A 16,363-nucleotide genomic window follows, 5' to 3' on the forward strand; every position below is an offset into this window, starting at 1 on the left:
TTGTGCGAGTTCTTTTTTTAAGTTTTTTTTATCATGTTACGTGGACATTAAGTGTCCAGTAACACTCTTGAGGGGGAAGGAGTCAATTTGAGATTAGGGACTTGATCTTGCTGTTATTTTGTGGCCCAGTTTAGGCGACTACAGAAAAGCGCAAGACGAGTTCACACCTGCTGTATCAGCCAATAACTGGAAACGAAGCACGCAGGTGGGTTCCGTGAAGAGGGGACGCGGGAAACACTCACGCATGAAGAGAAAACGGATTAGTGGCTGCGCCGTAGCAAAGGCACTAGATCTGCACCCTCGCTGGGAACAAAAGGGTAGATGGCCCGAGCTGAAGGGGAACGTTCGGGGAGACGGGCGTGAAGATGAAAGTTGGGGGGTGCTTGAGGTCACCGCCACAGCCAATGTTCATGCGCTCCCCAAATGTCCCGTCAACCGTCTCGGTCACGGAAATTGGGCGACGTGACGCTGCCCAGCCGGTTAGATGTTTGGCATCCGCGTGCGCCTTCTAAGAATACCCGTGAAAACGGCGGTAGCTGCAATACTACTTAGCTGGCCACAACTGATGGATGCTTTTGTGTGCGATCGCCACCGGGTCCCAATTATGGCGTTTGGATTTCAAGCGAACCAGCACACAGCTGCATGGGAGACAGCTTTCTCAGTACTGGCAGGGTATCCCGCTGTCCGGCAGATATGCAGTCAATAAGCCATAGTTTCATGGAAAAGTTCTCGCAGCTTGCATGGCGGCCACATGCAGCTGAAAAAAGGAGGACACCAGGGGCCGATACTCGCAGCCCAACGTAGGAGAGAGGGAGGTGGCACGTGTCTGAGAAATCTTATCCCCTGGCGTGTTGTAAAGAGTGCCACTGTTTCTACCAATGCCGTGTGCAGCACGAAGGTGGTTGTGCTATTGGTTACAATTATGTGAACTCGGATGTGTGATTGGCTGGTTTGCGACTCCTTTGTGCAACTGAGGGCTTAAAAAGTCATGTTTGGTTGTGAGGAGAGAGGGGAGCTTCGGGCTTGGACTCGGACAGACGCCTGGGCCTTTGAATAAAGCGTCACTTTATCGGACAACGGCTCTTCCTTCACGCTGCCACCATGCACTCGAATCATCGAACCTTCGGACCTTCAACACCTTCCCTTCTTGACTAGTTTTGAAGCTACCAGAGGACAAAGGGAAAGGTAATTAACTTCAAGTCTAGCACTTGAACTCTAGCGCTCTGTCCTGCCCCAGCCTTTATTTTTGTTAGTCTTCTTAGCGTTAGTAACTATGTCATGGCAAACGTAGGCATTCTCACGCCTTCAGTCTCTTTTGCAATTACTAGAGGCAAATGAAAACACTGCTCATAGTAACTCACTTCAACATCAATGATTCCTTAGGTATCAATCGGCGTGCCATGTTTGATACCAGCTTACCCGAGATTAGCACTCGGTAAATGCTTCGCACACTCTGCCTCCGACACTACAGAAACTGCTGCTCCTGTGCCTAGTTCCATAATTACCTCTCCTGTTTAGCTGCACATTTTAAATGTGCAAAACTATACGTTTTGCACCTTTTCGCGAGATGGCCTTTCTTTCGACATTTATAACAAGTGCTGCTGTAAGAATGGACAACTTACAGGTGTGTGCCGCCCCCCACATCGTTGAAAAATTGACTTAGCCCTTTGCGTCATAGTCCTTGGATGTCGGCTTTTCAGGGCTGTGGCTGCTGCATGCCCCTGCTTCTGAGCCCAGTCGCAACGTCGACGAGTTGCTCTGCCAGTGGAATTCACTGCTGCTGTATGACTGTTCAGTGCTGTTTTTCGCAACCATTTGCAATGCACCTCTCGCTGCCATCTCCATGGCAGTAGTGACCTTGCAAACACAGTTCCAGGTGAGCTCGGTGTCAGTCATGGCAAGCAACCAACAACATACGGCCTCTGGATAAAGACCGGCTATCAGGCAGTCATAAAATGTTCTTGTTCCAGGAAGCTGCCGAAATCGCATGAGCCTGCCAGTTTCTTGAGCTGGACCACAAAGTTTGTGATGCTTTCTTGAGGTGCTTGCTTCCTTTGATTAAAGTGGTATCTCGCACTCGCTATTGGACGCCTTGGCAAGTAGTGCTTCCGCAGCGTCGACACGACTTCCTTGTACGTCAATGTGCAAAGCTTTCAATGAAGACGTCCAAGCTTACACTGTCGGGATCAAATTCCAGTAGCTTGCTGACCGCCGTTGCCATCTTCAGTTCTTGTTCAATCGCACCCTCATCACCTGTTTGTTGTAGCCGTAGAGGGCGGCGTAGGCTTCAAGAAACGGCTGTACTGTCCGTGCTACTGGCAGCATGAAAGCAACCATCTACAAGATTACAGTACATGAACAAGAATATATACACACGAAGATACACACGAAGATAAACATGGTGACATCGCTATCACTTCATCATCTAACAGCAGTAAATGCACATGCTGCATTCCAGACACCGGCACAACAATGGGCACAAATTGCCAACCACATTTTGCCTTTGCTCTAATGGCATTTTGCTGCTGGTACATTGTCCTTTATGCTTCTACTTAGGGCATCGACTCGCTTGGTTTTTTTTTGTTAGTCGTCCGGCTGACATCCAACCTGAACCCCTTGGCAAGCCAGGTCGATGCCTTGCAAGGCTTGTTGGCTGCACTTTAATTTTTTTGCCGTGCCTCTTTGTTGCCACGGCAGAAGCCTTCAATCTTAGCAGGAATTCGTGAATGGCAGTTGTGGTGATCCCATCCAAATGTGCACTCAAGGACTGCAGGAGTGCAGCACTAGCAGAGTTTCTTGCAGCTGCTGTGTAGATGCACTGCATGCTCTTGTTGAATGATGAGCGCTCGTACTGTTCTGCCAGGTCCTGCAAAGGATGTTTTTGTCAGCTATTGTACATCCATTCTAGCACAAACCTGCTAGCTGTGAATTTGCCGTGTGCTTAAAAATATGGACACATAAGCAAAAACACATCTTGCCTTTTTATAAGACAGTGTGCCCAGGAATTGGCCGTGAAGGCAAATTTTTTTTCTACACGTGCCCTAAGTTGTTGCGCATCTTAAGAGCAGGGCCCGCTTGCACAAAGCTCTTTAGCTCAGTCTTATTCCCGTCTACAGAGCGACTTCAGTTTTAATGGAGTCTTAAGCTTCCCTAGGCATTCAGTCGCTTGCACGAAACCGTAAGCCAGCCCGCTAGATTAGGACAAGATTGGGAAGGAAGTTTCAGACGTAGTCTGTCCATATGCAGGCTGATTCCAATCTTTATCGCGCTGTGCCAAGATGGCTGCCGTGCGGCTGGCTCGACTCCAACCGATTGCCGAGCTCCTGATGCGCCGCGAACGTGTGTTCCGGGATCGCACGAACATCTTCGAAGTTTTCGACAAAGACAAGCTTCAGAGGCATTTCCGGTTTGGTCGCGCTGGCATCGCCTACCTCGCTGAGCTCCTGCGTAATGATCTTCAGCATCCCACTCGTCGGAGCCACGCTTTGAGCGTTGAGCAACAATTGGTGCTCGCGCTGAAGTTTTTCGCTACCGGTGGTTTTTTGACCACGGCCGGCGATACTATCAACGTGCACAAATTGACGGCCAGCCGCACCGTTCGGCAAGTTGCTCTTGCTCTCGTCCGCCACTGCTCAACTTGGATACGGTGAGCCTCGCTTTATCTCTTCGCGATTTTCCTAGTTTCCTGTTGCGCATATCCCCCACTCTTAGTACTGCACCATATGTAGCGACTGCCTCCGTGCGTCCTTGTCAGGCAGGAGCTTTCGCAAGCGTGGCACATTAAAGTGCGGAAAAAGCGCTTTGTCGAGTGTGTCTGCAAGAAAACAAGCAGCGCACAATGCGAGGAAACAATTTAACAAAAAATTATTACGCGTCTGCATACAATTGTAAACGTAGCGATCGCAAGACGTGGTTGAGAAAATCACGTTTTTCACAGCAACTATGCAGTTCGTCGTGATCCCGGCAAACGCTTACTTTCCACCTGCGGGGCTGTGCGATAGATCTGTATGTACAGTACTACTTGTAGGAAGGCTCAGATTTGTGCTCAGGTGTACGAGTGTAATCTCGCATGCCATCGCAATGCAATAAATGTTGTTTGTGCTCCTCTATTTACCAGCTGGCCGTCACCGAACGAGCTGGCTGAGGCGCAGACCAACTTCTACGGTCTGGGTGGCTTTCCCTGCATGATGGGTGCAATAGACGGCACGCACGTAAGGATCCAGGCACCCGAGGAGAACGAGGAGGCGTATGTCAACCGGCATTTCTACCATTCCATCAACGTTTAGCTCGTCGTCGACGCCAACTGCCGGATACTTGACGTCGTCGCAAAATGGCCAGGTGGAACTCACGACGCGCGGATGCTCGCCAATAGCAGCCTCGCCAAACGCTTTCGCAGGGGCGTGCACACGGGCCTTTTGTTGGGGGATAGTGGATACCCACGTAGGCCATGGCTAATGACCCCATTACGGACACCAGACACTCCAGGGAAGAGGCGCTATAATGCAGCGCATGGCACAACAAGGGCAGTGGTCGAAAGGTACGTCAGCGTGCATTCAGCATTTGAGAATGTTTCACCTGTAAATTTTGCTTCTCCCAGTGCACAGCTAGCAGAAGTGGAATGAAACACGCAACTAGACACTGCTAACCACTCTCTGATTATATTTTCATGTCATTACCATGCAATAGTACGAGTGCATTTACAAGATTGACTAGAAAAGAATGCCTGCAGAAAACGTCATTTACACTGTTTATTTGCCGAAGTGCTGCAGTTATATCTGAAGTTGTGTTATCCCTATTTATGTTCAGTGGTTGATGTTAATCATCGAGTCAGTGTGCAATAGCAGTAGCCAAATTGAAATCGATGCTTTGCAGTCGTGCCCCATTTTATGAAGTTTTTCTTCAGTAATTTGCTCATTCATATGATAAAATGCCAATGAATTATGTACAGCGTAAGCTTATAGCCCAGAGCATTCACATAGGCTTTTTGCATGTGTGAATATTTTCATTGCCATTGAAAACTGTGCAGTCGCCACTGAAGGTGGGTTTCGCCTCCTTCCTGTACATTTTCATACCAGCGTTGTACTCGTGCTGACTCCGGGCAAGCTACAAAGAATGAGACATGCGAACACAAGCGAGTGAGCACTGTTGGAGTGGTTTTTCACCTGTTTCATCCTGTCTGTGCTATCTGCAGTGCATCTGCTCGAGCCTGGCCAATTAGCCACATGATCTCTCATACTGGCTTCATTTGCTGCCCTGATATAAACAAGCTAACATATTTATAGGGGAGCAAAATGCGTCCGCTATAGACAGACGCGCGCAGAGAGAAGAGAACGAACTTTGAGAGCGACCGGCGAGCAGCCGAGCGCCGGTGAAACTGAAACTTTATTGTACGTGACTTCCACGCCGAGGGGGCCGGCGCCGCGAACATAAACATCCGCTCGTTGTGCAGACGCTCACGGCGGCGGCGGCGGCTGAATCGGATCCACTACAGGGCTCCCCCCCGTAGATACAAAGGTCGCTGCTGTCGCGCTGATGCCCAGGACACGTGCTTGCTCACGGGGCAGGGTACGGATGGGGGAGAATCGGGCGGGGAACAAGTGGGGAGTGCAAGAGAAACGCACAAGTTTGCCATGTACGCAGGCTTCACACGGTCGATTGAAATCACGTTTTCACGGCCGTTCACAGAAACAGTAAAAGTCTTTTCTCCGCGCTGTAGTACTTCGAACGGGCCGTCGTACGGTGCAGTGAGGCCGAGTCGGATGCCTTCACGGCGTACGAAAACGTGAGTTGAGGCAGCTAGGTCTTTGCTTATGAAAACGTCGTAAGTGGAGGGCTGTCGAGGTGATGTAGGTCGCAAGCGCTCAAAGAGCGACCGAAGTTGCTCAATGTAGGCAGGGGGCGAGAGGTTGGGGACTGCAGGTGGTGCGAAGAATTCGCCGGGTAGACGTAGTGTCGTCCCGTAGACCATTTCGGCAGCTGCACACCCGAGGTCCTCTTTTATGGCCGACCGAATACCTAGTAGAACTAGCGGCAGGTCGTCGACCCATGAAGTTTGAGCGTCGCGGGCGATGAGGGCGGCTTTTAACTGGCGGTGAAGCCTTTCCACCATTCCATTTGCTGACGGATGGTATGCAGTTGTGTGGATGTGGCGGATAGCGAGGATGCTTGTTAACGCTCCGAAGAGCTCACTTTCAAACTGTCGTCCGCGGTCGGTTGTTACCACGCTGGGGCAGCCGAAACGAGATATCCAACCGGCCACGAAAACGGACGCCATGGTTGGCGCCGTAATATCGTGTACGGGAAACGCTTCAGGCCAGCGCGTGTAGCGGTCAACGCAGGTGAGGATATATCGTTTACCACGCGATGAAGGCAGCGGACTGACAATGTCGATGTGAACGTGGTCAAAGCGAGCGTCAGGCGGACGGAAGGGTTGAAGTGGTGACTTGGTGTGGCGGGTCGTTTTTGCACGTTGGCAGCGTTGACATTCTCGAGCCCAGCGGCGGACATCTGCGTTGATGCCGGGCCACACATAACGGGAGGTGATGAGGCGCTGAGTGGCGCGAACACCAGGATGGCTCGAGTCGTGTAGCTTGCCAAAAACTTGACGACGGTGCGAGGAAGGTACAAATGGACGAGCACAGCCTGTTGACATGTCGCAGACAATCGTACCGGAGGAGAACGGCAGTGGCACCTCAGCAAACGAGAGAGATGTGGACCCTGCACGCAGGTCACGCAGCTCGTTGTCAGAATGTTGTGCCTCTGCGATGATGTCGAAATCCACAGCAGCAGTAGAAAGCGCGTCGACACGTGACAAGGCATCGGCAGCCGCATTAACGGGTCCTTCGATGTACCGTAGGTCGGTCGTGAATTCGGAAATAAAGTGCAGGTGCCGAATTTGCCGGGACGTGTGTGTGCTATGGTTTCCACGGAAAGCGAATGTTAGTGGCTTATGATCCGTCAGTACGTGGAACACGGTACCTTCGAGAAGGTGGCGAAAGTGGCGAATGCCAAGGTAGACAGCGAGGAGTTCGCGGTCGAAAGTGCTGTATCGAGTCTCTGCCGGCTTCATCTTCTGCGAAAAGAAACCGAGTGGACACCACAGATTGTGCTGGAATTGTTGTAGAACTGCACCAACGGCACTGGAGGAGGCGTCGGTGATGAGCCGCATGGGCGCGTCAGTTAGGGGATGCACTAGGAGGGTGGCTTGTGCCAGGGCATTCTTGGCTTTTTGGAAGGCGGCGTCTGCTTCGGATGTCCATTCCAAGATCGCAGATGGTGCCTTTGGAGCCTTCAGCATGTCGGTCAGAGGTAGAATGATGCGCGCTATATTCGGCAGGAACCGACGATGGAAGTTCAGAAGCCCGAGAAATTCGCGGAGCTTGCGAAGCGACGTTGGACGTGGAAAATCCCGCAGAGCTTGAACCTTCCTGTCCAATGGCTTGATTCCTTGAGGTGTGACAAGGTGTCCAAGAAATTCGACGTTGTCAACACCAAAGACACATTTGGCTGTGTTGATAGTTAAGCCATGTTCCTGCAGTCGCGAAAACAGCAACCGCAGATGGTCAGCGTGCTGCTCTGGTGAAGAACTTGCCACCAGCAGATCATCAAGATAGGCGATGACGAAGTGCAGACCGCGTATGACTTCATTGATGAAGCGTTGGAAAGTTTGGCCTGCGTTCGGTAACCCGAATGGCATGCGGACATACTCGAATAGGCCAAAAGGTGTTGTGATGGCAGTCTTCGGTATGTCCGCTGGTTCCACAGGAATTTGATGATATGCCTTGACTAGGTCAATCTTGCTAAATATGGTTGTTCCAGCAAGAGTGGTAGCAAAGTCGTGAATGTGCGAGAGCGGGTACCGGTCGGGAGCGGTGCGGGCATTCAATGCACGATAGTCTCCACAAGGGCGCCAATCTCCGGGGTCACGCTTGGGCACCATGTGCAGGGCAGATGACCAGCTGCTTGACGATGGGCGGATTATGCCTAACTGCAGCATGTGATCAAATTCTCTGCGAGCTGTGGCGAGGCGGTCTCCAGCAAGACGTCGTGGCTTGCAGAACGCTGGAGGACCCGTGGTGACAATGTGGTGCGTCACAGTGTGCCGCACTGGAAGTTCCAAATTGGTAGGTTTGGTAAGTTCAGGAAACTCACTGAGGATAGAGGCAAATTCTGACGATGGTGAATGCGGAGCTGGTTGCGTAGAGGCGGACAGCGGTGCGAGGATACCTTGTACGGAGAGGCTGGTCGTACAGTCCACAAGTTGACGGGAGCGGAGATTCACGTTCAAACCGAAATGGGTAAGAAAGTCCGCACCTAATATGGCGAAGCGCACGTCGGCGAGGATGAAAATCCACCGAAATATGCGACGCAGGCCCAGGTCAATAGTGAGGGAGCGTTGGCCATATGTTGCGATTGAGGATGTATTTACAGCTTGCAAAGGCGCAGTCCTCGGACAACGGTGTCGGTCCTGGCGAGAGGCAGGAATGACGCTTACCTCTGCACCAGTGTCCACAAGAAAGCGATGGCCTGCGATCCTGTCTGTGATGTAGAATAGGCGGCTCCCTGTAGCGGTTGAGTCACGCGCCGCCATTAGTGACTCGCTTCCATGTTTCCCAGCCAGCGACAAGGCTGTCGACATTTTGCAGCGCTGGCGCCGAACCTGGTGTGGTACCAGCAGAAGCCATCAGAAGTGTGTCTTGGGCGGGAACGGGAACGCGAACGTGAGCCACCTTTCGCCAGTGGAGAGCGACGAGGCGTGTCCATCTGCATTGCTGCCATGGTGTCCATCAGCCTGTCAATTTTCTCCTCGAGGCGAGATTGCCGGGCCTCGAGGTCTGATGTGACAGTGGTCGAGGACACCGCGGATCTTGCGCCGGAGTAGTCGTTCACGCGGTCCGCGAGTTCTGCCAGTTTGTCAAGAGGCATATCATCCGCAGCTGCCAAAACCACGACAAGTGTCTGAGGCAAGCGTTGCAGAAACAGCTCGCGCAATAGTGGACTCTCGGAGTCTTGGGTACGGTCGCCGAGTAGCTGTCGCATCCGATGTAATAGCTGCGATGGTCGGCGATCGCCGAGTTCTTCCGCGTTGAGGAGTTGCTGCAAGCGGCTTCTCTCGGACACGGTTTTGCGTGTGAGCACTATGGCCTTGAAATGGTCGTAGGGCGTGGCCGGATGTGGGGCTCTCATGACGTCGTCAAACTCATCAGCTACCTCGGAGGAAAGTGCTGAGACGACATGCAGGTACATCACACGTTGCGTAGTGATGCGCCGCAGATCGAAGAGGGCTTCTACTTGCGTGAACCACACGGCGGGATTCTTCGGCCAAAACGGCGGCAGCCGCAGCTGGGCATTGGAAATGGCGTCCATGGCAGCGCTGGGGGCAGGGATGTCGCCGGGCACTGTTGACTGGGGCTGAAGAGCCGGGGCGTCGTTGCTGAACACTGTAGTGTTCATTTCGTCTTCCATTGCGTGAGCTTGCTACGTCTGGGTCACCAAGCTATAGGGGCGCGAAATGCGTCCGCTATAGACAGACGCGCACAGCCGAGCGCCGCTGAAACTGAAACTTTATTGTACGTGACTTCCACGCCGAGGGGGCCGGCGCCGCGAACATAAACATCCGCTCGTTGTGCAGACGCTCACGGCGGCGGCGGCGGCGGAATCGGATCCACTACAATATCGCTTGCTATATCTTTACCTGCTTGACAGATAATTACAACAACGTTGCCGTAAACTACTCTTACAGGTCCATAGGGCAGCTGAAGCGGCGATTTCACTGCCTGCACACCGATCTGCGCATGGCTCCAGACCGGTGCCCAGCCATCATTGTTGCATGGTGTGTGCTGCACAATGTGGCAAAACGCTATGCATGCCGCAGTGACGAAGCATGCCAGCTGCCTCCAGAGGTTGGGGCTGTGCCAAACTCTGGAACTGAGGATGGCAATGCCATTCGCCGTGCCCTGGTACAACAGCATTTCTCTCACTGAGTAAAACTGCAGGCATTGGTACCCTGATGGAAAATGAGTGGTAAAAATGTTAAGATAAACATATCTCGCCAATCAGACAGCACTACCATCTTGGCTAAACGGCATTACTAAACCATGTGCAGTCCTGTTATCCTTGCAGCTACGAATAATCAGGAAGCACATATTCCCGAGTCCCAACAGGTGCAGTCCAGTTGCAGGACATACAATGCGCTGGAAAGTCTTCCCATATAATTTATTCTCTTCACGGTTTACTCCATTAAGAGCATGACAGTACAATGGCAGCAGAGAAGTGGGTTAATGTGAAAGTGAATAAATGATTCCACATTCCACATGACCTTCAAAAACATTACAGTGCCAAAAATCAAGCTTATCGGTATTACAATTATTAACAAAACAGAGGCATGACTAGCATGATAGGAATTATGTGAGTAATAAGTAAATGAAAACATCCAGAATACACAGTACCGCAGGAAATCCACATTTGCAAAAGGAAACCTAGTTTCCCTGTGCACTTTGCTGCATGCTATGCTTTTGGTGTTGTTTTCACACCTATCAAAAATGTTATAATAAAGACATCCCTAGATCACCCCGAAATTCTGTATCACAACTTGGCAAAGCTTTTTTGCAGGCGACGTAAAGCTAAAGGATTGGGAACGCCTCACAATTCCTTAGCCCTCTTATGGTAGTTGCAACCTGCCTCAACACAAATACACTTCGTGAGATTCAAAGGTGCATACGGTTACAATCTGACAAAGAATATGTTTCACGCTATACAAGTATGACTCAAGAAATCAAACAATACAAGAACATAACTAATGGTCTTGGAGTATTGTACAAAAATTACGTTAGATATATGTATGTGCACTTAATAAAATTTAATATAACCAAAAGCACCTTACGCATAAACTGGAAGTCTCCGATAATATCAGCAAGCAGAATTGACTTTATTCTACAAGCCTGCAAATCAGTCATCTGTGCATTTCAGTATTCTTTGTAACATAACGCAGAAATGGGGCATAAATGTTTCAATTTGAGGAACACACACTGGCACAAATGAGCAAAACAAAAGTTAACCGTGGCATTGGTGCAAGAGCGGAAACATATTGCATGTTGAACATGCACTACCACAAGAGAAGGCTTAGCATAAGACATATCACATTCCTGAGAATTGAGGAACAATTTGTACTTTGGCATAGCTTTTTTAAGTGGTTGATGTCTAGTTGTCTGTGTCTGTAAAATCTAGAAATTAAAAATTGCACCTATAAATAAAAGAACTGTATGCACAAGGTAATGCGATCAATGCGCTATAACGCATCATATACTGGCAAGCTAGACTAAATGGCAGCAATGAAAGAACAGCAGGCACTTTAATGAGCACCTTTCATGGTCGCAATTCATCATTATCTGTATCTGGTAGTAAAATAATTTCTTTCATGCCAGGAGTGTCATTATATATGCTAATATTCATGCACGCAATTCCACCAGCTCACTCCACATGTGTTTTATTTTAAAGGAAGTATGTTTCATGGCTGCCTCCTGCTGAGCGAACCAAGCTGCTGTTGCCGTTGCAGGTAATTCTGTTGTACTTATCAAACATTCACTGACCGTCAATCACATGCCACACACTCTGCTCGAAATGCGCAGCAAACTTATGTAATGAAATTACAGAAGGCGTATCTCAAGATCAAGCACAAACAAAATGTACACCTTAACACCTCAAAGCTGCTTAGCTTAGTATCCATTGCCCTGTTTTTCATTCATTGCAAATTTTGTGAGCTCTGGCGCTGCTTGGCAATCTGTAAATCTATTTTAGCACGTTCCGTTTGGACATGTGTCAAGGCAATAAGGGCATCAGCCAGGCAGCCAAATTTTTCAATTGTTGAGACAGCTCCATCAGTGAAATTGAAATTAATTAAATGTTCGGCTGCATGTGCTATCTTCGTTACTACCTCTGCTGCAGTCTTTGTGGTTGCTTGTACTGTCTCAGCTGCCCTTTTCTGCTCCTGCAGGGCAGCTGCCTCCAGCTCAACGTTCTGCCGATTAAGCCGGATCACCTCCTGTAAGTGCATGGCCTGCTGCATTGGTTTTGATAGGCGTGCAGTAAAACGTGGTGTGGCAACAGGCTGCCGTGTTGCTGCTGCGGATGGCTGCCCTGTGCTGCTGACTGGTGTGGTGTGGTGGTGCTGCTGATGAGTGCTCTGCCTGATAGAAACAGGCTCGTTCAGGTCTTGTTGCTGATGACTGCTGTGAATGGAAACAGCCTCATCACCTGCTGCCGTGGCTGTCTGGCTGTACTCTCTGAGTGTATGCTGTCTAAGGAAAGTGGGCTCCCTGGTGCATCAACAGCAGTGGGAACAGGGCCCAGTGTGTCACCAGGTACTTCGTCACCATAAAATGCGCTCTCGTCGACAGCATCAGGAACATCATGAGGAACACATTCCGTAAAATCTGTGTAGTACTCTGGTTGAGTCACAGTTTATGGCTGGTTGTCCAGATGGCCCAGGTACAGCTGCATCGCATGACAGTGGTTGCAGCTCGCCTGGGATGTCCCCGTGCAGATAGGACATGGTATTTTAGTGGTCGCGTCTACGAACACTTGCTGCACTTCTTTTTTTACTTTGTATAAACATGAGTTGCTTGTAACAATGGTGCATGATGTTATTATTTGGGCCTGTTGATTGAATGTCATCTACTTGGGGCCACAGATGGCAACACACAAGCACATACAAGGTACACATAAATCTAAAATTAAGGCACGAAGAATGGATACCAGGCACATTTAGTTCTATACGCAGCAAATATGGTTCTATACGTGGCTCATAATAATGTATAGGTGGCACGTGTGAATGTGTATGGGGCACATATAATTTAATACGAGATTTTTTCATAGGGATCTGCTGGCATCATTGTCATCAGGATGACACCACCTCTACTGGGCGTGGCAATATGAGTGGTGGGATCACAACTTGTTTGGACCAACAACACAAGCAGTGGCCTGCCCACTTTACACATACTGTGCTTGTAAATCTGCCTCCTGGAGTTTTGTAAAATGTCATATAGAAGACGTTACATAGTGTATTTGCAAGATAATCATGAAGACTGCTATAGTGATTGCTGGAATTTCAAGCGCAAAAGGGCTTATAAAGGAAGCACTATGTCCGTTGCTGCTCAGTACTCACTCGCTCACGTCTATGCCGCCTTATAAGCCCACAAGCATGGGATTTTCAGGCCCGATGACATCTCTGACGGCTTCCAGCAGGGCAGGTATGTCATGGTCATTTCGACCAGCACCTGCAAACATTCCAGACATTCATCACCCCTGTGCGCACAAGAAAACGCTGTGCATAGTGACTATAAGATGTCCTTGCATCATGAAATACTAGTGGGATTTAGTTAGAGCACGCACATTAACGCACCTTTTGCAACAATTCATTACTTTATATGCAGCTGTAGCGGTGTCAGGAAAAGTCAATTGATGATTGTGTGTGATTAGTATGCACAGTGTACCATGTTTTATCTGTATGTTCTTGTGCCTGCCATATCTAAATTACAAATTTTGCTATTTATCATGGAATTATGAGATGTCGCACGTTGTTTGTGCAGCCATTGTGTTTTATTAGCATTATTTAATCTTTCTTCTAAATGACGTGTTCAGCACTGATTGCTTGATGCTCTTGCTTCTGCGCAAAATAAATGTTTCCTTTTCTGTGTAATGCAAAGGTGCCTTTATTGTGTATGCGCTCTTTCGTATGAGCAGCAGCACTGTACGAGTACACAAGAAGCTGCTATACGTGTGCTTACAGAGCGCGGCAAATGGATCACAATCAAGTTGCCGTATGTATATATTGCTGCCTATCCTCATGCAAATCAAGCATCTAAATATGTAAGGGCAAAGCTAATTAAAGGTAACACGCAGTGATAGGAACCATGTTTCTTGCTGGTAGGATCACGTTGCTACAGTGTTATTTTTGTTCTCGTGCCGCACGTCGCGCGACAGCTTGACACACTCCCCTTTCACACGCCTTGCGAAGGCATCCTGCATATTTATGGCAGCGGTGAACGACGCGCCGAAGCTGCATCTTTTTGCCGTTAGCGGGTCATGTTCACGTGTGACGCGAGTGACACGGGCACCACGAAAGGGTCGTGCCTCTTCGCGGTGCTAATGCGGCCCCGGCCAGAGCGTTGAACGCGGCCACTCACGAACACGAAAAGCGCCGGAACGCATTAGCATCGGGAAAAGGAATCGCCACAGTACCGCACCCCTAGATCTACGTAGTTGGGAGCATAGAGTTTCCTACAAAAATTGTTGGGAGAGTATTCTACTGTAGCTAAACACATACAAAAAAAAATCACATTGCGTCTATTCACGATCACCGTCCATAGTTCTCAGATGTTCAATATTTACAAGACTGATAACCTTCCGAACGCACGACTGTTTTACTCCAACGATGATGATGATGATGTGTGGTGTTTTGTGGCGCAAGGGCCAGGTTTGGCCAAAGAGCGCCATGACAAGTGGTAGTGTTAACGATGTATTATGGAAGATGTGACTTGGCTGCAAGGTGGCCTAAAAATAGCCGCTGTAAAGTGCGTAAAATCTGTGTATTATAAAATTATGGCGATGACTAATGACGAATACTATAAACATTAAAATCTATCGTAGAAGAATGATGCAAAATAAAAATATATAGGATGGTAAAATTACTTGGAGCACTGCTGCCTCGCCAGAGCCCTTGAAACACAAGGGCCTTGAGGCATGTGCTATACTAAAGAGCTATCGCAGCGGCATCCTCTGCAGAGAGGACCCGCTACAAACATGTAGGGCTAAAAACATGCAAGACAGCATCTTTCAGAAAACTTAGGACTGCGTTGGTGTCAAATAAAGGTTTTGGGCAGAGTAGCATTACGAGATGTAGGGGGATGTGCTCCCGGTAAGCTAGGGAAAAATGTTTCCTTCTTTCAGATTCGGCTGCCTGACACTCCAGGAGGACGTGGAGAATGGTCAGCCTCTCCCCGCATCTACCACAGGTTGGAGGATCATTTCCAGTGAGTAGAAAGTTATGCGTGCCAAACGTGTGTCCTATTCTGAGAAGACAGAATACGACATCTGTTCGCCGTAATTTTGTTACGGAGGGCCAAGAACCTAACTGTGGCTTTATTACGTGCAGTTTATTATTCACTTCTGCGTCCCACATACGTTGCCAGTGGTTTCGCAGTTTTCTTCTTAAGAAAAGCTTCAGGTCTGTGACAGGGACCGAAGCAGGACTAACTGCATGCAATGAAATGGATGTGGCCATCTGGTCCGCTAGTACGTTTCCCTCTATGCGCCTATGTCCAGGCAACCAGCATATAATGACATGCTGGTTAGACATATACGCTCTACAGAGAATGGCATAGAGCTCAATAATTACGGGGTTTCTGTGTTTACAGTGCGACTTCAAGGCTTTTACGACGCTTAAGGAGTCTGTAAATAAAATTGTTTTTTGAATATTTGATTTTCTGATATTTTTCACAGCCGACAATAGTGCATGGGCCTCAGCCGTAAGTATACTTGTTTCAGGGCGCAGTACACCGGATTCCGAGAAGGATGGGCCAATGGCTGCGTATGACACCCCGGCATGCGACTTAGAAGCGTCTGTGTAAAACTTTGTGCACGAGTACTTGTACTGGAGCTCCAAGAAGTGCATTTTGATATGTGTCTCTGGCGCATGTTTAGTGACCTCTATAAAGGATGTGTCACACTCTATCAGTTGCCACTCCCAGGGCGGTACTAGCTTAGCTGGAGGCATTAGGCATTGTTCAAGAACAGGGACATCCATTTCCGTGCTAAGTTCTCTTGCACGCAATGAGAAAGGAAGTGTCATAGAGGGTCTGTTATGGAAAAGTGTTTCACACGTCAAGTCGTTAGCAGTTGCGAAACACGGATGTTCCTTATTAGAGCGAACCTTGAGAAAATACGTTAAGCTGATGTTTGTTCTCTGAAGATGGAGTGGCCACTCGTCTGACTCTACATATAGACTTTCAACAGGGCTTGTTCTAAATGCGCCAGTGGCCAGACGGATACCCAGATGGTGAACGGGGTCTAACATCTTAAGCGCGCTCGGTGCCGCAGAGTGATAAACTACGGCACCGTAATCTAACCATGATCGAACTAGGCTCTTGTAAATATTCAATAAACACTGTCTGTCGCTACCCCACGTTGTGTGGGATAGGATTTTAAGTAAGTTCATTGTTCTAAGACATTTTTCTTTAAGATGATATATGTGAGGAATGAAAGTGAGCCTGGAATCAAGAATAACACCAAGGAATTTGTGTTTTTTGCTGACAGGAATTTGTTGTCCGCCCAGTTCTACACAAGGATCTGGGACCAGGCCTCTCTT

The 16,363-nt window shown here is 49.0% G+C and overlaps 1 protein-coding gene and 1 long non-coding RNA gene across 3 annotated transcripts in view; one reads left to right on the forward strand and one right to left on the reverse strand.

The window, feature by feature from the left end:
* LOC135905214 (uncharacterized) overlaps nucleotides 1-16,363 on the reverse strand; it is an 81,295-nt gene that overhangs the window by 53,687 nt on the left and 11,245 nt on the right. For both annotated transcript variants that reach the window (XR_010565353.1, XR_010565354.2), the window contains exon 3: nucleotides 13,163-13,274. This is a non-coding gene — a long non-coding RNA (uncharacterized lncRNA). The remainder of the gene's footprint in view (nucleotides 1-13,162; nucleotides 13,275-16,363) is intronic.
* Nucleotides 3,279-12,046, forward strand: LOC135905189 (putative nuclease HARBI1). Its single transcript, XM_065436213.1, is given in 4 exon segments — nucleotides 3,279-3,646; nucleotides 4,118-4,537; nucleotides 9,743-9,959; nucleotides 11,993-12,046. Coding segments are annotated over 4 exon segments (1,059 nt in total).

Source organism: Dermacentor albipictus, chromosome 3 (genome assembly GCF_038994185.2).
Source record: "Dermacentor albipictus isolate Rhodes 1998 colony chromosome 3, USDA_Dalb.pri_finalv2, whole genome shotgun sequence".
Lineage (NCBI taxonomy): Eukaryota > Metazoa > Arthropoda > Arachnida > Ixodida > Ixodidae > Dermacentor > Dermacentor albipictus.